Genomic DNA, 12,263 nt, shown 5'->3' with positions numbered 1-12,263 from the left:
CCAGGGTGGCATTCTCAGAGGGACAACACCCCACAAATGGATTTACAATTTGTAGTTTGTGTAATTGGCGCTCGTCGGTGAGCGACAATGTAACCTGACCTTTGCCGAACCCCTGAGACTGACTCACTAAACGCCTGGGGTTCAATCGATCGAACCAATGCCCCAAGGCAGGGGTGTCAAACTCATTTTTGTCACGAGCCACATCGTAGTTATGACTTCCCTCGGAGGGCCGCTACAACTGTGAACCCATATAAATGAAAGATTACCTCATATACTCTAATTACATACAGTATACACAACACATTGATGAATAGCCAGTTTTGAAATCAGAAGCCTATAAAAACATGTTTTTCAACTATTACATTTCTTTTCAAAGGGGGATTGGTAACAAAAAAAAAATGCTTGCAAATATATCAATGGTATTACAGCAGAACACAATGAGCAATTTTGATTTGTTTTCGCGGGCCAGATACAATGACGTGGTGGGCTGGATCTGGCCCCCTGGCCACCAGTTTGACACCTGTGCCCTAAGGTGACCCCAAAATGGATGGCCTGTTTGTAAATGCTGAGGTCTTTAATTTAACAAAGCAAACATGTAAAAAAGCAAAGCAGTCGCATATACTTTGGCGAATCGACTCCAGAGTTCATCATGTTGAATTTAACCAATTATCAATCAGGCTGTAAAAAAGGAGGTAGAGGGGAGAATCATGGGGCAATGGGTTGTCGAACTGGACACATTTTGTGGGCCACAAAATTTACAAAGATAAATGCATAGGAGTGGTTGTGTTACACTCACTCTAGAACAAATTATTAGACAGGATCTGTTTGGGAAACACTTAAACATTATTATTTTTTTTAAAATAAAGGCACTACCTCTGAAAACCAGGAGTCCAAATGTTTTCTGAAATGCAGTTGAGGGAATAGAATTCACCCCAAACCAGTTATTCTATCAAAATGACAGATGAACAAACAAAGTGGACCTCGAATGAATAAACACAAATCTTGCATTGCACAAATGAGAAAAAAAAACAACAACAAAAACAAGGGAACTTTATCACAATCATTTTGTATTTGTTTCCCAACCTGCTTTCTTTCTTTTACTGTACGTTAAGGATTACAATGTTGTATTATTTTCACAAAATCGTCTATCTTCTCCCCAACTGTGTGGTTGATGGTTATGAAGCTGTGAGGCCAGTACAACTTACCTGGGACAAGATTGACTTTCATAAGGGTGAGGAGTCACCATACAGAGGAGTCACCATACAGCCGCCAATTTCTGACATTTCATGCATTACTCAATAGAAAACCATTTCAGGTAACTTTATTTTTTTATTTAGGGGCACGTTCTTGTTTCGATTCTGAATGTGGAGATGTAATTTGGTTGCTGTTCAGTGCAGTGGTGGATCTATTTTAGTGGGATACAGGGCCACGTTCTGCCCCCAAATCCTGAAAAATCCCAAACTATTTACAATATCATATTTAACAGAAAGCTGTGACGTAGCAGTTTTTCAAAAATTACTTCAATTCTTGAACAATATACAGGGTGTCCCAAAAAATCACTTCACCCTTCTTTTTTTCTGTATCATTTTAGGTATCCTTCAAACAGATGTGAGGCCATAAGCATTTGACTGCTTTGGCTTTGCAGTTTTTGTGCCCCGACTGCAGTCCAGTGCCAGTTTGAGAAGGTTTATGGCTGTCACACTGCATTAATGTATAATACACTTTTCGCTATCCATGGCAAGTTTTTCAAAATAGGATCAGTTCTTGACAAACCACACAGTGGAAAACCTGCTACTACTACCTCTGATGAGAAGACTAAAACACTTTTAAAGCAGGCCTTTATGCAAAGCCAGGGAAAGTCTATCCGGAGGGCTGTACTGGACGGCACTGGATAAGGAGAGAAAATGTCTCGCCAGGCTACTCCAATGATATATTTACTACAACTGTAAAACTTAATATGTAGATGTTGATGGCTTCCCATCTTTCCAAATGATATCGGAAACAAAATTGAAAAAAGGAAGTTTATTGTGACCTTTGGGACCCCCTGTTTATTCGCTTGCGTGTTTAATAAATTCAAGTCAAAGAATTTCAAAGTCACGCTTGCATCATTACATGTTTTTGTCTGTGGCCATTGGAGGAAAGGTTTCGACACCTCTGGCATTAAAAAAAAGAAAAAGAAAAAGAAAAAAAAATATCAATACTGGACTGGTGGATGATACCAGGAGTGCAGGGCACATAGCCATGGGTAAGGGAGCACAGATGCTTGACTGGCCTTGGACACTGGTAACCATTGCAACTCAGATGGCAAAGTCACCATAGCCAGTTGGACAGAAGGCGGCACTTCGGAGGATGTCGAGGCAGTTGACGAGAATGAGCGTGCCGGTCAGGTGCTTCCACCTCTTGGTGATGGGGTTCCTCATCTTGTCCAGGCCCAAGTGGAGCTCTTGGATGACATCACGGTAGCTGTCCCCTACGTGCGCTGCCCACGTCAACAGGAAGTCGTAGGCTGGTTTCCACATGGACTGATGGGGTCAAGGTTGAGGGGCAAGACAAATATTTAATTTATGTAAATGTTTGACAGAGGAAACTGCAGTCAAACATTGAAAACAACTTGCTACTATTAGTGTGTGCACTATTCAATAAAAAAAAGAGTGATGACCAATCTAAGGGCCCATGACTGAAAATGACTCTAGAAAATAGACATTACTTTTTCACCATGAGGTCATGTACTGTATTTCCTAGTGGCAAAAGACAGAGCTTTCTCTGATGACAACTTGAGTACCAAACCTTTCAAAGTTTTCAATTTGAAATATTTCCCAAAATCCCCAGCTAAAATCTCCTGGAAACTTTCCCGAAATCCTCCACCCTCTTGTGATCCAACATACCAAATAACAGTTGCACATTCTCACCTCATTGTCCAGCACGCCGCTTTTATCACAGTGCGGTGCCTCGTAAGCCTCCATCTGCTGTTTGGACACCCTCGCCAGTTTTTCTGCAAGTTCCCTCCAGCGGGATGCCACCTCTACTGCTGTGGTTAGAAGAACAAAGTCCAGAACCAATCTGGCAACCAGACCCTGGCAGTCCATCTTGAGCAAGGCCTGATAGGATAGCAGGTAGAGTTAAGGAAACGTAATCTTACGGGGGTGTAACGTTGTTTGACATCAGTCCTGACTACAGCTGAAACATTTTGGGAACTTTCATTAATTTTATAATGGGACTTTTTTGGTATTTTTTCGGATGGAGGAGGAGAACTGTCCCATCTTAACTTCCTTTTAAAATTTGCAGGAAACAGCCCAAAAATTTCAGTAATTTTTTATTAGATCTCTGCATGAGATAATTGACAGCCAATGTTTTGACTTCCCTTACATTTACCTCGCCCAAACCCACAGCCTCCCCCTGCTTGCTCTCCCTCTGTCACCTGGCTGAGCAGAGTGGCAGCCTTCTAACGTGCGGTGCTTCATCTTCTGATTTAAGCTACATGAAGGCTTGAGTCTAAATATAGCTAGACAAACACATACACATGTACACACAAAGCCTCAGCCTGCGGCATCAGCACAATAGCCCTACATGCAAAGAAGCAGCTTTGTTTCGGACAGATGTGTCATTTAAGCCGGAAAGGATTGAAGAGCAAGCTGTCACATGAAACAGGAAACAGTTTCAAAACAAAATTCAGGCTAATAATAAAGCCACAACCTGAATCCGGTACGGAGATTGAATTCGTAGAGGTTTCCACTCATCATCCTCCACTTACTATTCGGACATTACACCACATGGAGGTTAGAAGTGGTCATGTTGATTACGTATATTTTGTCAGCTGTCTGCGGAGGCACTGACAATTGTCTAACTTCCTCTAACTGAGAACAATTCTGGATGTATTTATTATCCAGCATCTGATGCTACATTGCACATTTTTAGATGTGGTTCAGTGCATGATTCTGTTAATATACTCTTGTCAGTTGTAACCCAATCCGGCACGTGAAGGGATCTGCCAGGCCAGTGTCGGATGCCCCTGAGGCCTCCTGCTCACATTTCATATGGAAACACCTGTTGCAAGGAGGGAAGACAGATCATGAATCGTTTTCTATCTTTTGGTGGCAGTGAGTGAGCGTAAAGAATGAATGAAGAAGTAGCCCGTTGCTGTTGCTAAATGAAGCAATGAAATTGATCATGGCCTGTCATGATGAGGTTGCGTCCACGCACTTTGTTTTCTTGTGGTGTCAGTTATCACTTCCCACAGCTTTTCATGGGAACATTGTCATATGGCAACCAGCTTCTGGCCCAAAGCTGCTAACAAATTTTAATCCGACTGTTTCTTCACTCGTGAGCCACAAGAAAGAATGAGAAGCTTGTTTATTAGTAAAGGATTTTCTTTCTGGGACTGGGAATGTTTGGTGCCGCAATAATTATGTAATACAGGCGACGATTCTCGGTTTTGAGAGACACTGCACCTCAACGTTACGAAGAAACACACATCCCAGACCCAGAGTGCTTTACAGCCGCATTCAGAGCATGACCGTTTAAATTACAGTCCACCTCCGCTTCAGCACAGGAACATCCTAATGTGCAACATTGTATGTTAATAGTTTTTCTTTTTTTTTTTAAATCAAGATAACTCAGTTAAGTCTCCTGCGTGTTAAAAATAAAGACCCAACAAAAAAAAATATTGACAAAGACTATCTCCTCCATCAAGGTCAAAGGAAAGCTGAAATATGTAGTCTCTTTCATTATGGCAGTCTAAGCTGGCAATTCCACCGCTTTTTGTGTAAGGTGTGGATGCAGGACAAGAGGAATTTGTCTACTTCTGACGTAGTAACAGAGGCATAATCGATGCGAAACGCTACCAGCTGCGACCAATGAGTGAAGTTTAAAACCCAAGACTCAATGTCCACACTCCTTTGTGTTGAAAGCTCTGACCTCGCCACACAACTATGACTATGTTAATGAGCATTCCCGCATCCGCTATGTGAAGGCAAACTTTGGACATGCTAATGTTCCACTTCGACAAGTTCTATCTGAAAGAGACAGGCGAATAAGTCCCGACCATGGTTACATGGTTACTCTATGCCTCTGATGCACCGCAAATGCATTATAAAAGTGGCTTGTGTGAAGTGTTCAAAAGTACCTCTCTTCCTTTTAGAAATTTGGAGATCATGTGGAGGTCAGCTGCATATTTTGAAACTGATTCTACAATTAACTGAGGGGTCTACTTTTTACTATGATGATACTTTTACTCACCATCATGAGCTCTCTCTGAAATGACTTCCTCTCCTTGTTCTCCGCATTGGTGCACTCCTCTTTGAGTTTCTCGAGAACACATGCTACCTTCTCCGGCTCATTGTCCAGTTCAGTCCGACAGAAATAATTGAGTGACAAGTTGCCATAGCCCAGTGCATCAGCGAACGCTCTCCAATTTCCTACATTCTCCATGAGAACTGTCCTAACAGTGGCATAGATATATGTAAGAAATTTACAAGGTTTGAGGATTTGCTCTAGCAGCGTCATCGTCGTCAGGTCTGGCCCACACCAGTAAATGGGCTTGACCTTACCCAAAACCAACACATTCTTGGCATGGACCAGCCCCATCTTCCCCTGATAATATCCGATGTACCACTCTTTGGTACGTAACTGCCCTCTTAGTTTAATTTTCTCCTCACTGAGCAGAGCAATCACATCGCCCTTCTTGTACTCCAGCAGGTAGTTGCTCTTGTGCTGCCGTATTATTGTTTTAATCAGCTTGCCAAATTTTAGGCTGGTAACACACCGGTCCTGAAATTTTGGGTATTTAGAGGTGATAGCCAGTGGCGACAGGGCAATCTTGTCCACTTCTCTTTTTTTCAAGAATCTCCTTTGGCCCGTCGTCCTTGCTCCAGACTTTGGTGGCGGTTGCGGCGTATGGACGCAGAACTGGGTGAGGATGCAGTCCAGCATGTCCTTGACTTGGACCCTGAGAGTGAAGTCTGAGATGCTATTGGGGTCATGAGATGACATCATATAGATAAGCCGGCTGACCTTCCCCAGTTTAAGTTGGAATTCCGGTATCATCCCAGCACCATCGCTCGCTTTCACCTGATAGTTAGATACACTGGGGTACAGCCACACTTGGAGGTCCTGGGGGAACCCTAGAACAAAGTGTTGCTTCCCCCACAACTGGAGGGTGACTGGAGGGGTGGAGCAGGCCGAACGACCCACCTCGCTCACCACTAAGGTCTTAGGGGCACAGTCATGCCCAAACATGGCAACAACTGTCTTAAAGGAAGGGTGGATGTGCTTGGGCCCATAAACACCAAGGGTTAGCTTCCTCTGCATGTGATTCCACACGGTCATGTTGTGACTGATGTACAGTGACTGAACCACAACCGCCACGTATATGCATGGTTCAAGACTGTCCAGACGCACTTGGACCATGTCCTTATAAAAGTAACAACCAGGAATGGGCGTGTAAGGCCCGTCTTTGCAGTCGCTCCGAACACAAAGCACTTCAGCGGAGTGGCAGCTGTCCTTCTTTACTGTGACTGATACTTTAATCTCCAAAGTGACAAAAGACTTGATCTGCATGTTGCTGAGCTTGATCTCCACCACTGGGCTGACAGTGGAGCAACTGTCATTGTTGAGCTCCAGGGGAAGATCCAGTAAGGCTCTCATGGAGATCTGCTGGCAGTCACCGTGGCAAACGTGACCTTCAGGAATGTGCATTGTAATGTGTGTGTCCGCGAGTTGAACCACACCTCCACTGCTATCTAAACTACACGCAATGCTTGTCTCAGTCGGCTGGGTCTGACCCCACCCGGGACTCTGGCCCAGTGATTCCAGGTCATGGCATGACCTGGCCAGCTTTCGATGGTTGAGCCATGCTGTTCTGAAGTCCTCACGACTCTGAAATTGCTCTGGCAAAGGCGCCTTCAAATCCGTGAAGAAACAAGATGAAGGTATGTTTGGATTCGATTGTGTTTGAAGAACAGAGAGTTGGGAAAGACACTGGGAACGCTTACTCCTTAAAAGAGGATTATCCCTGTAGAGGTGTTGCATGCCTTCTTGGTTGGGACAACTGTTGAGGACACTAAAGTTGATATTATTGGTGTCAAACTTGGAGCCACTTGGAGGTGCAAGTGTATCGAAAATACTCAAATCAGCCGCATTTGTTACACTTGCTTCTTTGCACTTCTGATTTAACGGATGGATGAAGAGGTTATCAGAAAAGGGATGGTTGTTGTTAGTTGGGGAGGGTTTTAATGTCACTCCTGCCCACTCTCCTAACCCTTCAAACTCCTTCAACTCCTCTTCTTCCTCGTCAAGGTTGTCAATCATCCCGCTGTCACTGAAGGAAGAATTCCTCAAGTTGACTAGTTTGACACTAGAAGCAGGGATGTATCCCATTTCTTTCTTATTGTGCGCATACCACCACTCGCCGCCTGATGTATCCAGAACAAAGAGTCGATCATCTTTGGAAAATGTGAGGGTGGTTAAACCTCTGGGGCAATAATCCTTGATGGCGACCACTTCCTGCACAGTCCCATAGGAGGCTGATGAGTCCAGTCTTAAGGTACTTGGAGAAGGCACTAAAAGCAAAAGAGATGACAATACTTAAATAAACTATAAAGACATTGCTCTTGGCATACACCAATCTATTAGACAGTGAGAGGTTGAGGTCGACCACTTATTTAAACCTGAATATCTTAGATGGTCTTCTTAGTATCTATTATCTTTATTTTATCTTAAATTAGGCACCAGGCTAACATTTTGAGGAGGTCCATAATACGTGCTCGATGAGTTTGGTGTGGAAGAACTTGAGATTCCTGACCTCAACCCCATCAAACAGCTTCCTGACCTTCAAGTCACAAATCTTGTTCTTTAAAAATGGACTAAAATCTTTCAGACACTCCCAAATCATGCAGTTTTCCCAGAGGGTTTATAACACAAAATGTGAGACCACCCCGCACATATTGTCTTACATTTACACTTCTTGTGGGTTTAATGGTCCAGTTTCCTCCAGTTGTACGTTTATTCCTTGCCACAAAACAGGAAAATTAATTTAAACTGAAATTATAGTATAATTAATTTCACCATCAAAGCAACTCTAAGAAAAACAACTTTCATTGCAGAAAATGTGCATAACTGAATGCATAATCTACTATGTTTAGCTCACCCCATTATTGCATATGGAGTATTTCAACAAAGCAGAAATGAAGTTCAACCAGTGAAGCAATGAATGTATGTATGGACACATTGTATCTCACCAGGCCTTCACCAATTGTTTATGATTCAGCATGTCCAACATGTGTACCAAATATGTTGTTCAATAAAAAATGTACTGAAAGGACAAAAAAAAAAAATAACAATCCTCAGTTGATAGACTCAATGGTTGTTTTTAACCTGATGCTGCCAAACACAGTCTTACTTTATCTTATCATAAAAAAAAGTCCTCGCATGACACATTTTTATTATATATTTTAATTCTATTCTGTTCCATATCCCCCGGGATTCCTTTAATGGGATACAATTAGAGGATAAATTAACTGTTCACATTAATCACTTCCAAAGAGAACATTTCATCCTGACCTCTGATTTGAGTGAGGCTGGCTGGCCCCCCCACGCCGAGATCCACAAGTGTCCCCTCAGACTTGCAGCGAGGAAGGAGGTGATTGCTGCTCGTCATGCTGATGAGTCGATGGGCAGCCATGGCCAATCCTCACAGTGTTCTCCATTCATTTGACACGTTTCATCTGTCAATGAATGAAAATATGTTTGAACTGGAGCATGTTTTTGTTTGCTTTAGAAGTATTAAATGGTGAAAACATACATTTCATTTATAAAGCTGTACCAGGATTTTTTTTTTATCTCAACCCCCCCCCCCCCAACCAGGAAACAATTAATAATTTTAATCAATCTTTTAATGAACAACAATACAGCCATCCACCCTAACCTTGAAAAGATATAAGACGGGTATGGTGACACTAGAGTCTTGTGAGTGTGCTTTCTTCATCCAAATTGAGATTATTAGCACCCCTTTGCAACTTCAGTGGCATCCTTAAATTTTGGGTTAATTCCAAATTTCTCAGGCTCCGTGGCATTCGACTTAAGAGGTTCGTTCCACTGTAACTGCTACAGGAGAAAGGAGAGAAGGTTGGAATGTGATTTTATGATGATCAATAACAGCAGCAAGGATGTGTTATTAGTTTCTAATCTGTGTGTAAGAAGTACCGGGGCTTCTAGGAGCCTTATGCTCGGAGACCTTATAAGATATCCATTGCAGCTGCTTGAAAGCTTACAGTGAAGACTTACAGACCTGTAGGCTAGCACTCGTGAAAAGATCAGAGCAGTAACAAAATCAGAGTAGTATGAGGGACATAATTCAGGATTACCTCTGACACACACTACTGAAACATTCTCATACACACACTACTACTGTGTTAACCTCTGTGTGAATCCTATGTCAGTATATTATTAGTGTATTTCAGTATGAAGAGTCAGAGAATTTAGTAATGTGTAATAAAGCGTCTCAGTAATGTGTAAGAAGATTTTAGTAGTGTGAGCGTTTCAGTAGTGTATGTGAGCAAAAAACAAAACAAAACAAAACAGAGTGTGAGCGCATTTCAGTAGGTTGTGAGAACATTTCAGTAGTGTGTGATAGCATTTCAGCATTGTTTGTTAAAGCTTTTCAGTTGTGTGTGTGTAGGAATGAGAGTGTTTCTGTTGTATTAAGTTGTGTGTAAGTATTTAAAAAAAGTCAGAGTGTTTCAGCTGTGTGCGTGAACAAAAATAAATTCACTTGTGTGTGAAAGCATTTAACTTGTGCTTATCAGCGAAAGATCGGTCTGTGAAAGTGTTTCAGTAGTGTATGTGAATGGAAAAAAAATCACTATGTTCGAGCGTTTTAGTAGTGTGTGTGTGAGCATTTCAGTAATGTTTGTGAATGGGAAAAAATTCTGTGGTTTGTGTAAAACATTTTAGTGTGTGTGAGAGCATTTCAGTAGAAATGTGAGAGCGTTGCAGTATGTCAGTGTGTATGACAGCATTTCACTAGTGTGTGTAAAAGGTAATCCTGAATTATGTCCCTGATGGCGTGTGTGTGTGTGTGTGTGTGTGTGTGTGTGTGTGTGTGTGTGTGTGTGTTTGTGTACGTGTGTGTTCAGTTCAGGATTTTCAGATTACCAAGTGACCTTACTGGCAGGGCTAAAACACGCTTGCTAATTTACTGCAGCATGATTATGCATAAATTTAAGGCAGTATGACTAAATTAAAAATCCTCACTCTTCACATCAAATTCTTATGCATTTTATTGTTCGTTGCAACATTTGTGTGGTGAATGTAATTTTGTAATTGATGACATTTTACCCAGACTTTTTACTAGTAAGTAACAAAAAACATGCGACATTTTCATATACAGCTCATATTCATATATCATAAAGTGCACTGTGTGGACATGTTCAAGCTTGAAGCCCAATATATTTCACTGTTTAACAAAAACGAAATAAATTAACATATTTAAGAATTAATGTCATTAGAAGTGTGTGTGTGTGGGGGGGGGGGGGGGGGGGACATTCAAATAAATGTGAACATGTGACATTGCTGGGTCAAAACAAGGTAATAATCCACAATAATTTCTAATAATAAGACAAGGCTCTGCTCACCTCAGTTGTTTGTTCTTCTCCCTACGTTGCCTCATTCCTATATAAGGTTAATAGATCAAATTAAAGCTATCTTCCGGGTCCAGAAGTTTTAGTGCACCAGACTGTTCTGTACTGGATGAGGCTGCTGCCGTCCTTGTGAGATGTGGGGGGCTGGAGACGTCAGAGCAGGGGAGGAGCCACGGACAGACACGCGCACACACACGTTGCACCAAAGACCAACACGGATCAGAATCAACATCATGATTTGTATACTGATAAATGTAGTGTTTCTTAACATTTAATGAGCCAAGACACATATTATACATATTATACATTAGAAACACCGCCAAACAAATATGTCACAAGATTATGAAAACACTCTCATACACATCACTGAATCTTTTTATTTTTTATTTATTTTTTGCTCATATACACTAGTGATATGCTTTCATACATGCTATTGAAAAGGTCTCATACACAATTGTTTCGCTCATAAACACGAATGAAATGCACTCATACTGAACACTCTCCCCCCCACCCCGGCCCCCCACGCTTATATACACTCATACTTATTTCCCCAGCAAAACTTAGTTTTTTTCAAAAATGAAACAAAATCTCCAACCTCCATCCATTTTCTGAGCCGCTTCTCTTCACGAGGGTCGCGGGCGTGCTGGAGCCTATCCCAGCCGTCATCGGGCAGGAGGCGGGGTACACCCTGAACTGGTTGCCAGCCAATCGCAGGGCACATAGAAACAAACAACCATTCGCACTTACAGTCATGCCTATGGGCAATTTAGAGTCTCCAATTAATGCATGTTTTTGGGATGTGGGAGGAAACCGGAGTGCCCGGAGAAAACCCACGCAGGCACGGGGAGAACATGCAACCTCCACACAGGCGGGGCTGGAGATTGAACCCGGGTCCTCAGAACTGTGAGGCTGACGCTCTAACCAGTCATCCACCGTGCTGCCATCTCCAACCTCGTCATGCCTAAAAATATGGATTATCCGCTATGGAGGTTTGTGTTGGTAGCATACCAGAAGACTGTTTAGAGCTCACTGGAGACAAGTGACACGTGAAAGCATCTTATCTTCATTGATTTCACGTAAGTCAAAACATAAAATTTTAAATGAAGTGAGATGTTCTTGATATAATATGAAAAGGTTATAGGCTAGTTATAACAAACTTTTCACTTAGTTATGATATTGAGCCATTTTTTGTGTGTGTGACACCAATATAATTCCGTATGTAAGTTAATGAAAGAGGGAACAATTATGTGTGCAAAGGAAGGGAAGTTATTTTCTGTTGTGCTAAATTATCAAAATTGGGCTTGCATGTAGATAACAGTAAGCTATTATTTTTACTTTTGTAATTACGTACATTTCAAAGTCTGTACTTTTTTACTTTTATTTAAGTACAGGAGTGCAATCAGTACTGCTATACTCACCAGTATTTTCTACACTTGTATCTTCTACTTGAAGTTCAGAGGTGAGTACTTTTGTCACCCTTGCTGATGTCTTTGATTGATGAATAACATTAGCATCACTTTTCTTTTCTATTCAACCGTGTGGGATAGGCTCCAGCACTCCAGGACACCCTTGTGAGGATAAGCGGCTCAGAAAATGGATGGATGGATGGATGGGAGCTGACATCCTAGC

The 12,263-nt window shown here is 41.9% G+C and overlaps 1 protein-coding gene across 3 annotated transcripts; it reads right to left on the bottom strand.

The window, feature by feature from the left end:
- Nucleotides 1-555: 555 nt before the first annotated feature.
- sh3bp4a (SH3-domain binding protein 4a) lies at nucleotides 556-10,751 on the bottom strand. 3 transcript variants are annotated; one of them, XM_061676614.1, is made up of 6 exons: nucleotides 10,629-10,751; nucleotides 8,921-9,099; nucleotides 8,557-8,720; nucleotides 5,236-7,556; nucleotides 2,910-3,098; nucleotides 556-2,522 (listed from the first exon to the last, which is right to left on the bottom strand). In XM_061676614.1, the coding sequence occupies exons 3-6, from the start codon at nucleotides 8,675-8,677 to the stop codon at nucleotides 2,298-2,300; spliced, it is 2,856 nt and encodes a 951-aa protein (XP_061532598.1). In that variant the 5' UTR covers nucleotides 8,678-8,720; nucleotides 8,921-9,099; nucleotides 10,629-10,751; the 3' UTR covers nucleotides 556-2,297. The 3 variants fall into 3 exon arrangements, with proteins under 3 accessions (XP_061532598.1, XP_061532607.1, XP_061532589.1); XM_061676623.1 differs by lacking the exon at nucleotides 8,921-9,099 and having other exon boundaries at nucleotides 5,236-7,315; nucleotides 7,397-7,556; XM_061676605.1 differs by lacking the exon at nucleotides 8,921-9,099.
- Between the last annotated feature and the right edge of the window lie 1,512 nt (nucleotides 10,752-12,263).

This window comes from Phycodurus eques, chromosome 1, assembly GCF_024500275.1.
Source record: "Phycodurus eques isolate BA_2022a chromosome 1, UOR_Pequ_1.1, whole genome shotgun sequence".
Classification (NCBI taxonomy): domain Eukaryota; kingdom Metazoa; phylum Chordata; class Actinopteri; order Syngnathiformes; family Syngnathidae; genus Phycodurus; species Phycodurus eques.
Note: the sequence above shows the minus strand (reverse complement) of the source record. Positions and strands in the feature narration are given on the sequence as shown.

Excerpts from the sequence above, each read along its gene's own strand:
- sh3bp4a (XM_061676614.1), bottom strand. The coding sequence starts at position 8,677 with ATGGCTGCCCATCGACTCATCAGCATGACGAGCAGCAATCACCTCCTT. Across the intron at positions 3,099-5,235 it reads TTCAGAGAGAGCTCATGATG|GCCTTGCTCAAGATGGACTG; the intron begins GTGAGTAAAAGT and ends CTATCCTATCAG. Across the intron at positions 2,523-2,909 it reads GCGGCGTGCTGGACAATGAG|TCCATGTGGAAACCAGCCTA; the intron begins GTGAGAATGTGC and ends TGACCCCATCAG.